The sequence below is a fragment of the Ictalurus punctatus genome, chromosome 21 (assembly GCF_001660625.3).
Source record: "Ictalurus punctatus breed USDA103 chromosome 21, Coco_2.0, whole genome shotgun sequence".
Classification (NCBI taxonomy): Eukaryota; Metazoa; Chordata; class Actinopteri; order Siluriformes; family Ictaluridae; genus Ictalurus; species Ictalurus punctatus.
Genome location: NC_030436.2, coordinates 5,859,282 through 5,876,767, shown reverse-complemented (window position 1 = coordinate 5,876,767; position 17,486 = coordinate 5,859,282). Strand labels below are relative to the sequence as shown.

Sequence of the window (17,486 nt, the reverse complement as noted above, 5' to 3'; positions counted from 1 at the left end):
AAGTGCTTTTGACTCACGTCTATGAGAATTGTTTGAAAAATATTATTTAGCAGTGTATCCAGCAGAGTCACAGCACCTGAAAAGGTCAAAATATGTAGAGAAATGAGAAATTACAGAGGTAACTAAATTCAGTGTCAGCCATCCAGCGCAATATAATTGAGGTCCAAAAAAAAAATGGTTTGACAAAACACTGAGTAAAAATAAAGTACTACTGTTAATTGACAGAGCTTCTCTGCTAAAGGGGCAGGCCAAGCCATGACAAAGCTTTTTACTGAATAACTCTTCCAGCAATACATCAATTCTACCACCTTGGCTTATGGCTCCCATATGCCCAGACCCCACCCATCCGACTTTTCTACAGGGCCATTTCATCTGAATTGAACGACTAGCTTATTTGTTTTAAAATGGACTTGGGTTGACTTGCTGTCTTTTTTAAATATCAGTGTAATATTTCCTTAATGCCATGTAGGCCTAGATCTAGATCACCAAAATAATGACCAAATAGTAGCTAGCTGGCTAGGAAACTTGCTACATAACATTGTATAGCTACTTCTACAGCAGTAACTAAATGTTTATTGTTAATGTTATTGTAAATGTTAACTAAGCCAAGTCAATCCTCAGATAGCTTACAAGCTAATGATGTAATTTAGCACTAAGCACTACTTATGCTAAGCAGTATGTGAAGCAAAAAAAGTGAGCGAGAGAGAGAAAGTAGTGATGTCATACAATAAGGTTTGTGATCAGCCAGACTTACTTATTGACCTAGGGACTTTATCATCTGATCGTTCAGCATTACAGGCCTGGCTAGTGATAAAATCCGCTATTCCACAGTCAGCAGCTTAGCACGTTGAGAACCAAGGGGCGCTGAATATCATGGCCAGGTGCCCCCTTGTCTCCTTGTGTGTGTGTGTGTGTGTGTGTGTGTGTGTGTGTGTGTGTGTGTGTGTGTGTGTGTATGGTTAGCCCTAGTGCTTAGTGTGTTATTGATGTTCTTATCTGACTAGAGCTAAAACAGGGGAGGCATATGACCTGTGTAAGTACACACACACACACACACACACACACACACACACACACACAAGCAGCAAACACAGAATGAAGCAGGGACGTGACACAAAACAGGAAAAAAGCTTCTTAGTTTTTAACCGATGAGCCAACAAACTAAGATTGAGGAACCTGGGAGCACAAGAGTGTGTGTGGTAGAGAGAGAGAGAGAGAGAGAGAGAGAGAGAGAGAGTGAGTGAGTGAGTGTTGAGGGGGATTATAGTGCATTAAGTGCTCCTATAAATGCTTTAGAGACTATTTACGAGGGCACTGCGAGAGAACAGGAAGAAAGAGAGAGAACAATAATTAAATGAAATTCTTCAAATGAGTGTCCTTTTTTCTAATCTCTAACTTGCTTTGACTTACACAGGTAAAGAGAAATCGAGTCAACATGCTTATAAAAGAATGAGTTAGCATATAGCATAAGCCTGTGCCTGGTGACGGTTAACCAAGGTCCCAGTGATGGGAAAAACCTTGCTTACCATAATTGACCTTTTATGTTGGATGATGTGATATCCTAAATCAATACCATATTATTTTTTTTGTACTTAGCATAGATGAGATTGGTCTAGAAATGCCACTGTTGTTGAGTTGTATTATACTAGTTTACTAGTTCTATTATACTAGTTGAATTCTGCATGTCTTAGTGGTAGGCAGATATCATGAGTGTTCACATGCCCCTCACCACCCCCCATGGTTTAACCGTTTACAGCATTTTTCCACAAGGTTAACTGAATTACATGATTCTGTCACTGGCACAGGCCTTATACAGCACAACATTAAGAACCCATAAAGGAAGAAAACACAGAGGTATTGGAATTGAAGGGAAGGAGTCTCTTGTTTCCCTGGAGCACTTTTTTCCTGTGACCAATTGCTCTTATTAAACAAAGCACCGAGGAACACAAACCAGGGTTTTCCTATGGCATGGCCGATAATTAGTGCATTACTAGACTTTTGTAATTTCTTCCTTTTTCTCTCATGCTGTCTTCCCATCTCTCCTCTTGTTTTCCTCTTTCTTTTTCTCTTTCCTGCTCTCCCTCCCACTCTTCCTCTGCAGTATGTTTAAACTTTTAAACAGGCTTATACAAGAGAGCCTCTGGGAATAGCGCGTAGCACTCCACTAACTCCACTAACTGAGCCTCGCATTCTCTTTAATGCCAAGGCCCAGACTCACGAGTTCTTCGGTTTGAAACTGAAATTCTTCTTTTCAGAGACACAATGCCGTCTTGAGGCGTTGCGCTCCACTGATGGCAGTGGTTGAGGTGTGAATAACAGAAGCTGTGCTTCAGCCCTAAACTCCAAGACATGTAGGTGAAATACATGAAGTGGAAGATACTTCAAAAACACCTCTATCTCTCTTTTTTTCTTCTTGCAGGCATACACTGTACAAAACCAATATGGCATTCCACATTCAGAGGTAAGGGCTGAGGATATTCTTGTTCTTGTTCCATACTTACAATGATAATTTTATGATGTACCTACATTAGTTCATTTCAATTCAGCCAGCAGGCAAAAATGTAGAGTTTTTATAGTTTTAATAGTAGATTTTCTTACAACCTACAAAATATTTCACACTAAAATCAAGCGAAATGCAACCACAACATTTTCTATTGCTCAATTTTGTACATATTTTTCATGAATTTACTGTAGGTTCAAAATTGTCAGTGAGTGCTAGTTAACTAGTTAATAACACACTGAGGTTCCTCAAGGATCCTCAGGGATATTTTGTAGGCTCTTTGATTTCCTTGAAGGCTTCCACAGAGTGACAGGCCAAAGAACTCTTAAGAGTTCCAGATTTGACTTCATTATTTAAGCGTTACGGTTACATTTCTGTGCTGTTAAAGAGAAAAGTTCAATGCCATAGAAGAACATTAAAGGTCCAGTTTTAGTTCCCTAAAGAACATTTTGGTCCATGATTCTTGCTTGGTGCTGCAAGAAAAGGAAGAGTATTTTTCATCCACATAATGGCAACCTTTGTGGTAGGAACATTGTTATTTATTTGTGGAACTAACAGACAAGTTAAAGACCCCTCACTCAAAACGTTTTTGGAGAACCACCTAAAACGTAAAGGTCCTGTCATGATCCAGTGGGTTCGGTACACCTCAAATCCTACAGGGTTATTGCTGAGTACCCAATATTTATGGAACACATGGCAGCTAGACTCGAACTGTCGAGTGAAAATATATTCTTTTAGGCTCATTTTTCTTTTGAACTTATGCTACTCCAGTTATCTAAATAGGATGTTTTCTAAAGATTTGTGCCATGACATTGTGGCCACTTATATAAAAAATTATTGCTTGATTAATACATTATAATACTCTTTCAGTGGCAAAATCTTGGTAGCCCGGTTGCAAAATATTTTCTTATTTGGCCTACTAGTACTTCATTGTTATTATTTAATTATTCGTTAATTGTTTTTTTTTTTCATGTATGTCTTTCTCAGCTGGCCAAGCTGCACCAGTTGTCCATGCAACAGGGTCTGACACCAATCGCTCAGCCAGCAGCTACAGCCGTCCTGCCTGGTAGGTTTTGCGCAGTTTTTGGTGAGCAGAGGGGGGAAAGCCTAACATTTTTAAGCAAATGATCTTAAGAATGTCTGCCTGCTTGGAAGATTAGAAAGTGCTTGGCCCCCATTCCCGTGAAGTTCATAGTAGCGTTCTAATATGGAAATCTAATTGAATGTCTCTCAGACGCTTGATCACATATAATGTCATGGATGCCAGTATCTTCAGAAGAAGACTCACATTGAAACACCTGGGAACAGAAATGTGGATCAAATGAACCTCCCAGCAGTGTCTGTCTCAGCCTAGCCACTGCACCTGCACTCCAAGGGCCATATGGTACGTGTAGATTAGACCTGGGTAAAATAGGGCCAAGTCTGGCTAGGATTTCACAGTAAGCACCGGAGGCTTTTAAAGCCTATTTCCAATTTCCAGCACAGCCGAAGGATCTTCTCATTCTCCTGAGACCTGCAGACATGGGATATTACCCCCTTCTTGTCCATCAATTCTGGGACATCTCTCACCATGTCTAGGGATCCAAAATATTTGTTTAGAAGCAAGTTTTTTTTTCTTTTCTGAGCAAGCCCTTTTGAATGGCACCAACCATTAAGCATTATGGTAAATAAGCGCTTTGGCTTGGTGAAAAAGAGGGAGGGGAAAAAGCCTCAAAGCAATTTCCGTGCATCGGAAGCAAGCACAATGGTAGCCCCCCTCTTGCTGCTGAAGCTTGGAGAGCATATCCCTCTCACGAGATGGCTGCAGAATTCGATTATGTTGGTGGTAAAAAGCTCATCAGTCAAGGCAGTGTTTCAGTCTATTAAAAAGGGCTCCTGACGGCTAAGAGTGCTGGCTCAGGGCCCGGCCTAGATAAGATGTGCAGAAGTGTAGACATAGGTTGCTTTCATTGGAATGCAAGTAGTAGTAGTAGTAGTAGTTGTAGTAGTTGTAGTAATAGTAGTGCATCCAGGTGGGGCAGCAGATAGTGTTAAAGTATACAGATAGTATATAGAGAGAACATGTTGAAACTTTGTACCGAGTGTAACTCGAGTTTAGTAACCCGAGTTCATGAGTTCGTGGACCATGGAGCTACCCAAACTACAAATTTGGGTTCTAGGCTATATGTCGGAAGCAAAGCTAGACTACATTACCTAGTGCTACGTAAGCTAAAGATGTGTACTGTTAAATAATATTCTAGGCAGTGGACCAGTACAAGATATTGAGAGCCATAGTCCAGGAAAGTTTGTGGATTTGTCGAGTTCAGCAATTCCATAACACATATTGTTCTCCTCTTCCTGCTTGGATACAGAGTATCAATCAGCAACCATCTTATGATTATGAATTCCATTATAGTTTTAACAAATCTGGAAAAAAAAATAAAAAATCTTGGTTTGATTTTCAAAATGACACACTGTCTTAAAACATTTTTGTAATCAGAGTCACATCTATCTAGAATTTTTGTTGAATGCTTCATTTGTTACTTACACAGTGTGCAATTTTCCTTACTCCTGAATCTTGCAGGCATTGCTAAGTGCATTTCAACTCCTTCTCTAGGGTACTGAACCTTGTACAGTGAAAACTAACATACATTACCCACTCTGTAAGGCCCCCGAGGAAGGTTTCTTCAACACTTAGAACAGAAAATAAAGACAAATACATCACATCCCCACTAAACTTCATCAAATGAAGGCCTCACAGTAGCTGAATTTGTCTTTCAGCCCATCAGACAGAAATAAAAAGGACTGGCATCCATCATGTTCCATCCAGGGCATTTCAGAAACTCCACGTCAAGTTGACATAATGAGCGATTGTCACGAAGGAAAGGGGGAATCATTTAGAGCTGCAAAATGCAATTGAGTTCTCCTGAGCTTTGCTAACTCCATATCGCTCGTCTTTCTCAGCAGGAATGGAGTCCAGCACCCAAACGGCATCACAGGAGCTCCTCATTCCAAACGACGTAAGAGCTGCATTCTTTGTTCTTCACACTTTTTGATCACAGCCAGTGCGCACAGTGCGTTTATGGCTTAATTTTTACAGCTGTAATTTAGTTACAGTCTTAGCTAATGAGGCAGCCTGTCTTCACTATGTCTCCATTTGGGTGTATTGAAATTGCAGCCATGTGGTTTTAAAGCACAGCTTTCATTTACTCATAACCCAGCGTACGAGTAGAAGAGGTAGTTTTGAAAGAATACAGTCCATAGGACATCTGTTCCTACGTCGCCTGAAAGGAGCATGTTTGCAGTGTAATACGGTTTCCTTGGACTGAAAAATATCTGTCATGCTATATAAATATCAACTCACAGACAAGAATTATGAGACGGATCCAACACAAATAATAAGCAGTATCAAATCCACCAGGTAAAAAATCAAATATGGTGTGGTGGGTGAGTTTAATATATGAACACAGACAACACATTGACATACACCCGTGGGCTTGTTGTTGAAGAGCATTTGTGGCTGTTCATAACTCATAAAAGCATAACGCAGTCCTTAAAGGCGTTCCAATATCATTCATCGGGCATCGTTACATAACCTGTCGAGACAAACATCCATCCATCCATCCATCTAGCCATCCATGCATCCATCCATTCATCCACCTTTCCCTCTGCTTTGCTTCCCTCAGAGGCGCTTCAGTTGGATTCAATCTTATCATGGCAGCTGACGTACTTTACTCACCCTGGCTGTCAAAACAGAGTGGTAAATAAAAGTAACCCCCTCATCCTTTCATCGAAGCCCTAAGCTCAGTGCGGAGAACATCAATGTGTGTGTCATGGCTGCATGCTGGGGCTCCCCCCGGCCCTGATCTCTCTCTCTCTGAGTCCACTGGATTAATCCACTGGCTTCCAACCTGGCGTACATGATCCGCAATGGTGCATCACATGCTTTTCTATTTTAAGAGCCTCTGCTTGGGTAGGGAGGAGGATCCTTTGTTATTCAGTGTTGGGTTTTTATTAGTTGTGGTTCATGGCAGAAGGGATTCTTGGAATTGTTATGAGACAAGTGAACAAGTGCAAGGAATGAAATTTCAAGGACAATGCAACACTCAACTGTACTCAATAAAATAGCCTTAAACAACTCCAAAACCTCTTAGTAAACATGTATAGACTATTCATCTATCCACCCATTTTCTGTACCACTTATCCTTACTGGGTCGCAAGGAACCTGGAGCCTATCTCAGGCTAGGGACAACCTGGAAGGGGTGCCAATCCATTGCAGGGCGCAATCACACACACATTCACACACCCATTCATACACTATGGACTCTTTTGGACATTCCAATCAGCCTACCTTGCCTTTGGACTGGGGGAGGAAACCGGAGGAAACCCCGGAAGCACAGGGAGAATATGCAAACTCTGCACAAAAAGGGCCACGGCAGGAATTGAACCCACAACCCTGGAGGTGTGAGGCAAATAAAACTAGTGATGTTACAGTAATCAAGTGGATATGCTCTCCAGTTGAATTAAACTCTAAATAAGTAAGGAAGAAAAGACAACAGGACGTGCTGTTATGGGAAAATAATCAACAACAGGGTAGTGTCATGCAGCCTGACATGAATTTTCCTATAACCGCATGTCCTGACCCATTATTTTTATGGCACTTCACACATATTATCCGTTTATAGCCATTTATTGTTCTGCAACATCCATGAAATAAGTTAGTTCTTGTTGTCACTTGTACCAGCTATAACCAGATGTTCGGTTACATTTTGTAACATTTAGTCCTCTGTCCTCCTGAACAGCTTCACCTCTGACTGTTACAAAGTGCTGACACTGGAGACTCCTTTTAAATATGTCAAATTTTAAAGCCATCCATTTTCCATACCGCTTATCCTACACAGGGTCACGGGGGAGCCTGGAGCCTATCCCTGGGAACCATCGCAGGGCACAATCACACACATATTCACACTATGGACAATTTGGAAATGCCAGTCAAACTACAGCACATGTCTTTTCACTCGGGAAGGAAACCAGAGTACCCAGAGGAAACCCCTGACGCACGAGAAAATGCAAGCTCTGTGCACAGAGGGAAGAGGTGGGATTCAAACCTTCAACCCCAGACACCTGAGCCGAACATGCTAACCACTAAGCCACCATGTCCCCCAAATATTAATTAAATGTTATTAATAACACTTTCGAGTCATCGAAGTATTCCGGATGGATATCGTAGGTTTTTTGCCTACCTTTTCTACTGCTCTTTAGTTTTTACCTATGGAGCCTAATGAAACTATCACAGAAAATTGCAGAATATGTTTAATTAGGAACTAATTAGCCAAAATGTTACTGTGCAGCCCATATAGCACAGTTATTCTTTAATATTCATGAGTTAAACAATAGACAAGATCGCAGTAAAATTATAAATACATGAACTCCGAATCACGTCATGTTATAATAAATCTACCTAATGCATCCGTTCTATTACTACAAATGTGTCACAGGCTACATGTACACAAAGTACATACTTTTTCCTCCAAACAGAACCAAATGTGAATGTTTCCACATTCATATTCTCCCCAAAAAGCTATGAGCAGAGAGATAACGTGGCATTTATTATTGAAATGGCCTCACAGCGTAGTGATTCTGCAGCAAGGCAAGATCAAACAGACATCAAACGCCTGGCAGAAGGAAGTTGTTTATCACAAGCAATCACATCTTCCTCTCTAGAGGAGCTCATTCTCCACAGCAGCCCTCCCCACCAAGTCTTCACGAACATGTGGCAATTAGACAGGGATCAGAGCTGGTGCTTGCGAACGCAGTGGCTCAGACACCAGGTCTATAAGGCTGAGGACTGGTCAAGACCGGCAGGATCAGTGGGAGCGGTCTCGTCTTTGTTGAGTCGTGGCCTCCTTCATCTCCCTGGGTTTTTCGAATTCTAAAGGCCAGGCAAAAATAGACCTAATTCTAGCTTAGGACTTGAGGGGGATTTATCCTTGCTGATGTGATTTGTTCCCATAGTGGCAATACTTTCAAACCAAATAACCGATGATGTCAAAAGTTTTGAGACTGCACACTTTTGTTAAGAATAACTTCAAAAATATGGGGAGTGGAACCTGCTGTTTATTGCATCTTGAGGATGTGTGGATGAATAATTCAGAGCTTCATAAAAGCATAGGATGGGGATGGACCACGTCGGGGTGGCAGCAAGACCTGGAGGTCTTCCACCAAGCACTTAGACACCAACATAATCAGCCAAGCCATTAATAGCCTCAGGCACCAGGGAGAGCAGTGTGACAAATCAGGATCTGCAGCAGCCATATGACTTGTGAGGAAAGGAATGTTCTGTGGGTAAAACACACACAGAGACACACTCAGCTACTCGCAGTGCGAGGGAGGAATGCAGCGACAGAGTGGGAGAGCGAAGCAAAAAGAAGGAGCTGTCTGTCAAACGAATGCCAAACCGCCAACACATCTGCATGGGGGTCACTTTTTCATTGTCCAGGCCTGACAATATTCCCAAGGCACCTTTCAGAGTCTTCACTTCAGACCCTGAGCATTGGATAACTACCCAATAACCTGCGAATTGAACTGGTCTAGGCTTCAATGTTGAGTTTCAAGATCAATAGCCATTTAATGGCACAGACAGGCGATGCGCATCCAGCGAAGGCGTCTTGTTTTACACGTCTTGACGGTCTGCAGTTAAACACAGATTGAGGAGTTTGTAGACTACACTTGACAGGCTATCTGCTTCACAAGGCAAAGCACTGTGGGTTAACAGATGTACTCGAGTTTTATAGCAGTGCTCCAAAACATAGCCAAAAGGTTCTGTGATACAGTGCTATTTTGAGATGATGATGAAGGGCTTGAAATGAGAATCAAACATGTAGTTTCCAAATCAAGGACTACTACTGTATATGAACAGCAATTTGGCCCTAAATTTGTAATTCTAGTATTATTGGTTTGTGACACATTCATCTAAATAAATAAGATATTGGGCTGATCGATTATCGATTCTTACTATATAGTAATGACCCATTTATCCCTGACCAGGTTTATGACTTTTCAGTGTATTTTTGTTTCATGATTGATGATATAATTTTGTGAAATCTGCCAAGTCATCATTTTCCTGACGCCAAGTCTCTCTGAAGTCATCCGCATTATTTCAAGTCTCAAACCTAAAGAAGCTTTTTAGTTTTTTTTTATCCGTCACTTTCTGGCCTGAGGTTTTTCTCAGTGTACTGGGGCCCTCACAGTTATTGAAAAATGTCACACTCAGCTTTCTCTGCTGTACTGTCTGTAGTGCTGACATCACTCCTCCGACAAGTTCAGAACTACATACAGTTCCCAAATGACCGGGATGCACTTAATGAAATATGAAACAGATTTTGCACTGTCATTCCCAGTGCCAAAGAAAAAAAATCATATTCAGTTAATCCCACTAGTGCAAAACAGAAAACTCATTCAAAGTTCTGGTTTGTTGGCTGACCGGAAGATGTGCACAATACAAAGATTTATAAATGTACCAACCATATGCTAAAAAGGCAAGATGCTAAATTGGCCACATCCACCAGTACAAATGGTTAATAAAATGACTCAGTTCTCTTTGTAACTGGTAAAATGACCTCCATTATGTTTGTTATTGATTCTCCTCTGTCCTCACAGCTGATTGGTTCCATCATTGGCAGACAAGGTACAAAAATCAACGAGATCCGCCAAGTGTCCGGGGCTCAAATCAAGATTGGCAGTCAGCTGGACAGCACCAGTGACAGACACGTCACCATCACAGGCTCTCCGATCAGCATCAATCTAGCTCAGTACCTCATCACGTCCTGGTAAGCACCACAAGCTTGACTGCTCGCACCGGAGCCACGGCATTGCTAGTCATCTTTCCCCATCTGTTAATTTTCAATATCATGTCTTGACATTACCCTAGGATGTTTTTCCACTGCACAAAATACTAGAACGTTTGGCACAATCCAAATCAGTATGTTGCACTTGTATAGCTTTTGGTACCTAAGGATGCTTCAGGATAGAGCTTGCAGCACTGTTTGCTGCAGCAATGCAACATAGCAGCCATAAGTCCATTTTCAATGAATGATGGTGGATTCCAGTGACAGTAGCAGAAGTAGCTTGAGCAAGCGACACAACAAAGATAAGCGAAGGTTAACTTTATGCAAAAGAGAAGTGAAGCGATTTGATTATGAATGGGAGTGAAGGACGGTGTTGTTTTTCTATTTCCCCCCGACTATTCACACATATTCGTTCCCACTCACATCTCCTGAGCCAGTGATAATCCCTGTTTTGCTATGAGCTTAAAGTGTTTGATTTCCCCAAACTACTGTAGAACAATTCTTTTTTGGTACATCAAGGCCTAAGACTGTAAAATAGGTGGCAAAATTTTTGAAACTCAAGACGGTATTTCAGGCTCGTTCTGATACTGGTACAGTGATGCACCGCATGGATGCATTTTATGCATAAGCAGTTCCCTTCAGTATTTTATTTTTAGTGGGAAAAATTTGATGTGGGTGGTTTTATATATGTTCCGTAGCTAGCTTGTTCAGCCTTACCAGTGAAATCCAGCAGTAAAGTAAAGATAGGAATGCCCACAAGCGACCAGCATAGAGTTGACATCGCTGCCAGAATGAGCACATTGTTAGAGGGGGGAAAAAAAAAAGAGTTCCCCAATGATTCCTTGGTTGGATGGTTAAGTGTCTTGCTCAAGGACCCAATAGTGGCAGCTTGGCAGTACTAGGACTTTCTAATCAGTAGCTCGAAGGTTTATACACTCCAATTTTTAATTTCTCAAAAAACACACCCAAATCAACAGATATGCTTTTATTTGTTTCCTATAATACAAGAAGCAACAGTTTTCCGAGGTCTCTATTGTGTTTATTACTGTATATCCTTACAACGTTATTTCCATCTTGCCTCATTTTCAAAAAAAAGATTATTTTAATGGTAATGTTTTCTTATTATTGTTCTTCTGGATATTTGAAAACCTTTCTTCAATGGTCGTTTTAACCAAATGGCTGATTGGACATGTTATCCTGAATTTCTCAATGGTATCATTGGTTTCCATAAAAACAATGCAGACATTTTTATTGTTGTCACTGTGAACTTAGGGTTAGGGTTAATTTAGAGAAGAAGATAAAAAAAATACTATAACACCAGAAGTTCTGTTCTCATTTAGGCCAGTTATTGTTTCTGAACGTGCAGTGGGAAAACACTCTTGGATAAGGATCTTTTTGAGTAAAGCTGATTTTAGAAGCAAATTGGGATCTTCCCAAACACAATTAGGCCACAAAATAGGACTCAGTAGTTCTTCAGGAGAACTGTGAGAATATAATGGAGAGAAAAAGGTTGAAAAATACAGCAAACTGAGGAATTATTTAATACTAAAGGTGGTGGCTTGTTCGATGCCAGTGGCAGAGTGTTCAGACCATCTCATACACTGACTGCATTTCACTCCTTTCAGACAGTCAAAGTTTGATTAATTGTGGAGTCAGACAAGAGAGGCATAGATTTCTGAACGCTTCGCTGTGTTTATTGGTGTACTGTTCGCCTGTCAACATCAGTTTTAATGTAACATGACAACCAAACAAATTTCATACTTAACTCAAGTGAATGAAAATAACCATCAAATGTCTTACAAAGACATAGCATAATAGCACAGATGAAATCCACATCAAAATATAGAGTTGAATATATAACCATTTATGATAGTACTAGATCAGTGTGAATCAGTGAAATTTAATAAGATGTGACACAATGGTGTAATCTGATTACAGTGCAATATAGCTGAAATGTTTCCTTTATTCTGACAGAAATTCTGACTGTTGTCACATATTCGCATACATTGCTGGAGACACTCATATTCAAAGACATAATCAGATGTCAGCGGCATATTTATAGGCCTCCATCTTGAATCAGCAGGTATGCAGAATGACTCTTAAATAAGGCTAATAAAATAGGCTCATCCCAGGTGTGTTCAACAAGCAGACTGGGGCACGGTCAGTCTTCTCAATAAGCACCGTGTTATTTCATTCCAAATAAGTTCCAGTATTCTGCACGGAAAACAAATTCCTGTTGGTTTTCGATATACATTTGGCTTGTCCAAGTTTTATTTGACTCGTGTCTGATTTAAAATGCACACAATGTTCTGCTTGCACCAAATGGAGTCCATTACACAAGATGTGATTGGTGTTCAACATTTGCTTCTTGAGAGCGATGAGGCCCATGTAGCTAACAAGTTAGGGAAAATACACACCTAAATCATCACACACTTTGTGACCTTAGTATCATAAGGTTCTGTCTGGATGAAGAGCCATTTTTGTGATATGGGACATTGAATGTCATTTCATCTAGCAGAACTCTAAAGTTTCTTCAAACTGACATTATTGAAAATTCTGAGACAATTAGAAAGTTCAGTTCAATTCAAGTTCAGTTCAGTGTTATTTGTATGGCACTTTTAACAATGGACATTGCCACAAAACAACTTTATATTTCTGCAGCTTTACAGAAATATATACATTTGAACTTTATAAACTTATCCCTAATGAGCAAACCAGAGGAGACAGTGGCAAGGAAAAACACCCTGAGATGTCATGAGGAACCTTGAGAGGAACCAGACTCAAAAAGGGAACCCATCTTCATCTGGGTGGCACCAGATAGTGCAATTATAAATCATTTCTTTCTGTAAGTTTATACTCTATAGTCAAAAAATGCAATTGTGTTAACAGGAAGTTATGAGCAACTTATGAGTATAAGCGTCAGAGTAGTTTCTGAATTCATTATATAGTTGTAACTTAAAGTCTACTGTAATGAGCTGAAGTTATTAACTGTTCAATGATGGAGACTTGAGTGCAAAACATTCACAGCCATCTTTCTGGTTTCTATGTAGTACTGTCCACAGTAATTTCATGGTGATCTTTGGTGATAAGTTTCTGCTAGGTGACCTTTAGTCCCCCAGTTACACTAGTAATGTCAGTGATATTCAAGTCTGTTCTTTGCTTTGAGTGTAAATAAAACCTGGATGTTGGCCACTTGTGCTGTTCATCCTGGATGATGGTTGGCTGTAAGATTAGTCAAAAAAGCTAGAAATTAATCAATAATTTTTGAGAATAAATAAATAAACAAACAAACAAACAAACAAACAAACAACACAGTAGTATGTGATTCACTTATTTTGAACAATAATCTTATAATACTGAGGTCACAACTTGCCTTAACATACATTATTTGGCTCAGCAATATCACTTGTACAGAAACAGTTGGGTCGCACTTTATTTTACCGTACATAAGTAACTGGTAAGTAATATATCATGTGGTAATTGTCTAGTATGTAGCAGAATTTGTGGTAAGGAACTGCTAGATAATAGTATTAAAGTAATTTCAAACCACATATAGTACTTACCTATTAATTACCAGTTGCTTACCATACAGAAGTGCTATTCACAGTTGAATAAAATCCTGAAAGAAGACTATGGCTATATATACACAAATCAAAATGGAACTTAATTATAATCCTAATCATTTCACACGCACTTGGCCACACCTCTTATCTAGTTGGTGGAGTGAAACTGATGTGAAACTATAAGCTTCCCATTCTTATTAGCCTCGTACCTCTGAAAAACAAAGAAGTAAACTTCTGATGAGGGCAAAAGTCTTGTGAATGTAATTATAAGCAGAGTTGCTCCTTGTTATAGACGGGTAAAAATGAGAGTAGCAAAGTCTTGGGGCAGTGAATCCATAGTGTTCCAGTTCAACAATGTTTCATTAATGAGTCGATTAAATCAAACACTTTCATCCTGCCATTTTTATTCGCGCCTCAAAATTCAGACGAAGGACGCCACCCATCCTTCAAAAGACACAGCATTACAGAGTGTTGCATCAGAAAGTTCTGCATATTGAACACACGCCGTTCTTTCATTTCACCTTTCATTGACCTTGTGGTATACCAAATTCAGGATATGCCCTAAAGCGAAAACACAAGCACACATAATCAGTTGCGTTCGCAATGGATAGCATATTGCCAAATGCATTTGCTGTCTTTTCCACCGAGTGTGGATTGAGGAAGTCCTAATGAATTTAAAATCATTCTGTTTCCTTTCCCTAAGCCCCTACCCGAGCCATCACCCCGAATTAAACAGCACCTCCCCCATGAGTGCCAAGGTCCCCCCTCAAATAATCTGTTGCAACCTCCAGCAAAACACACCTCTCTTATGATTTTTTTTTTCTTTTTGTTTCCTTATTTTGATTTCTTCTATTTTATTTGAATTCTCTCTCAATTTCTTTCTTTAACATGTCTTTTATTTAACCTTCTAACCCTTCTCCATCCGGGTTCCTACCCCCTCCCTGTCCTTCCACCTGTCCTTCCTGACACCTCTTCCTCTCCACCCTTCCCCTCCCCTCCTTCCTTGTACAGTTTAGAGACCGCCAAATCCACCGCCCAGTCCTCCTCCATGTCGAGCCCCGTAGAGCTGAACATGAGCTTCACCCAGCCTGCCTCCCCTGCCTCGTCCTCCGCCGCAGCCCTGGCAGCGATGGGCGCTCTGCCCCATGCTCCAATCTTGGGCGCCCCCTATGCCCTCCCCCTCTCCAGCCTCCTGGGAATGAAATCCGTCCCTTTCCTGGCACTCTCGGCTCCTGCCGGCACAGCTGCAGCCGCCGCTGCGCCGGCCCACGCTACCCTGGCATCCTACACAGCCAAGATCTCTTCAGCCAATGGCATCAAGAAACCCGAGCGCCAGAAGTTTGCGCCGTACTGACCTTCGTCTTGAAAGAGACAAGAAATCTCACACCTCTGTTCAAACAAAACGAGGAGTTCCTCTACTTTTACCTGTTGTAGCCGTGTAGTCAAACGAGACTTTACCCTTTTTTGTTTTGTTTTGTTTTGATATAGCTTGTTACAGAGCTTGTCCTGAACTTGACTCTATTACGACATTAGGACAATAGCGTATTTAAATAGTTCTATTTATGTTTTTGTTTTGTTTTTTCCGGCTGATGTAGCCTCTAAAGCCATAGCTTATTCCTAACCTGTAATTTTCTCCCGATCCTAATACTCATCTATTGTCTGCTCTTATTTATTAATGATTACGACATATTCCCGCGAAAGACTTTATACAACGAGACACTGGTGACTGATGCTAAACACTTCTGTATCAGCTTTTATACAACGATATATGTGTATGCCTCTGTATACAAACTTTCTGATTTTTTTAGTACTCTAAACTATATATTAAAAAAAAATTAGAAAAAAACGTTTTTAAGAAGTCGACAGGTTTAAACGCTCGCTTTGGGTTGGTTGTTTTTTTTGTTTTTTTTTAATGTTTCATCACATTTGTTTGAAAATGGGTTATTTATTTTATTTATTATGACTCTTTTGTTTTACAAATCAATGGTTTCCATGATAACAACTCTTTCTACTCACAGATTTACAGATTCTCATTCTTCACTTCATTTACAGAGATGTGACTTGGGACTAATAGTAGGTCCTTTTTCTTTTACAGAGAATTCAGGTGTGTATAAAAAAAAGGCCGTGGCATTCATGCTGAGCTAGGCTGCATAATGACTTGACCCACACACCCATACACACACACACACACACACACACACACATACACTGACAGAATAACACAAAAGCAATACTGGACTGAACACTTTGATTTTACTCATAGACCCGAACATAAATGTGCATCAACTGTAGCTTTTCTAATCACGACTGTCTTCATTCACAAGACTTTCATACACATAGACCTTGTTTTAGTTCTGTCCTAGGTTTTTTTTTCCTCATTTGAATAAATCTATGAATATAACTCACTTATTTTTGTAAAGCCAGATCTTACGGACAGAACATGGCCACGATTCCTCACCAATTCATCCGTTTGATGTGGTTAATCTCGACCCTGTGTACGTACGTGTCCGTCTTTTTATGTTTGCTTCGAATGCCTCACATAGTCATTTGCATGAATTCAACTTGGCGTCTATGCAAAACATCTCTCGGTGGTTCAGCGAGGTTTCCTGTGTCATGCCTCATCAGCAGCTCTAAATAACCCACTGCTGGGTTAAAGGACTGCGCCGAAAGCGAGCGACGAGGCCGAGCGCAGATCTTGAACCGTGCGATTATATATATATATATATAAATATATAATATATACATATACGTTCTATATATTTGTTGTACTCTATCCATTATCTCATTCCAGACATTAACACATAGTAACCACCACTTTATACTGTATAAAACGGCACATGCATTGCTTTATGACATGCAACATTGCACTTGAACGTGATAATTCCACTATGGCCAAAATTTGAGTGTGAAATGTTCAACTGCTTGACTACTCTCTCTAAACGTTAGGTTTTTTTTGTTTGTTTTTTTTTTTATTTGCACCCAGGTGTGACCTCGTGTCAGCCTGGCACGTGTGTGTGTGTGTGTGTGTGACTCTTGATTTTGCTCCATTCATTAATGCCATACAAATGAATAAAACCATACTGTATTAACTTGATTCCAGTGCTTTGTTGTTCATTGTTCTCTGTATTAATATTCCTAAATCTAACATTGTCTAAGCACAGCATCGACCCTTGTGCTGCATTCAAAGGAAATAGGAAAGAAAAAAAAATATGGAGGGACTGTGACAAGAAACAAAAGCACTTTATTTCAACTTGTTTCTATCAGGTTAAAAAACAACAACAAAAAAACAACACCTTCTTGATATGTGTAATATGAACATGGTTTATCTTTTTTATTCCACAGTATAAACAAGTACCAACAATCACAAAAAAAAAAAAATCAATCCTGTACGGACTGACATTAGGTCCAAGTGGTACACATTATGTACAAATGACTTGTTTTTGAGTTATTGAGGTTTGGATTTTAGTCGTTCATTACGAAAGTCACCACTTTCAGAACCACTGAACTAAAGCCACAACCTTCTCCAACGGTCCTAATCTTAATACTTAGCTAGTTTCTGCTCTTATTTATGAATAACTCTGACATTTTCTATTATAT

The 17,486-nt window shown here is 40.1% G+C and overlaps 1 protein-coding gene across 7 annotated transcripts in view; it reads left to right on the top strand.

The window, feature by feature from the left end:
* Nucleotides 1-16,983, top strand: part of pcbp4 (poly(rC) binding protein 4) — a 107,504-nt gene extending 90,521 nt beyond the window's left edge. For 2 of the 7 annotated variants that reach the window (XM_047149323.2, XM_017451021.3), the window contains 5 exons: nucleotides 2,420-2,461; nucleotides 3,488-3,566; nucleotides 5,447-5,499; nucleotides 10,139-10,308; nucleotides 14,901-16,983. In XM_047149323.2, the coding sequence (XP_047005279.1) occupies nucleotides 2,420-2,461; nucleotides 3,488-3,566; nucleotides 5,447-5,499; nucleotides 10,139-10,308; nucleotides 14,901-15,243 (687 nt within the window). In that variant the 3' untranslated portion in view covers nucleotides 15,244-16,983. Of the gene's footprint in view, nucleotides 1-2,255; nucleotides 2,307-2,419; nucleotides 2,462-3,487; nucleotides 3,567-5,443; nucleotides 5,500-10,138; nucleotides 10,309-14,592 lie in introns of all 7 variants that reach the window. The other 5 variants (XM_017451022.3, XM_017451020.3, XM_017451019.3 and 2 more) reach the window with 4 other exon arrangements.
* Nucleotides 16,984-17,486: the final 503 nt, after the last annotated feature.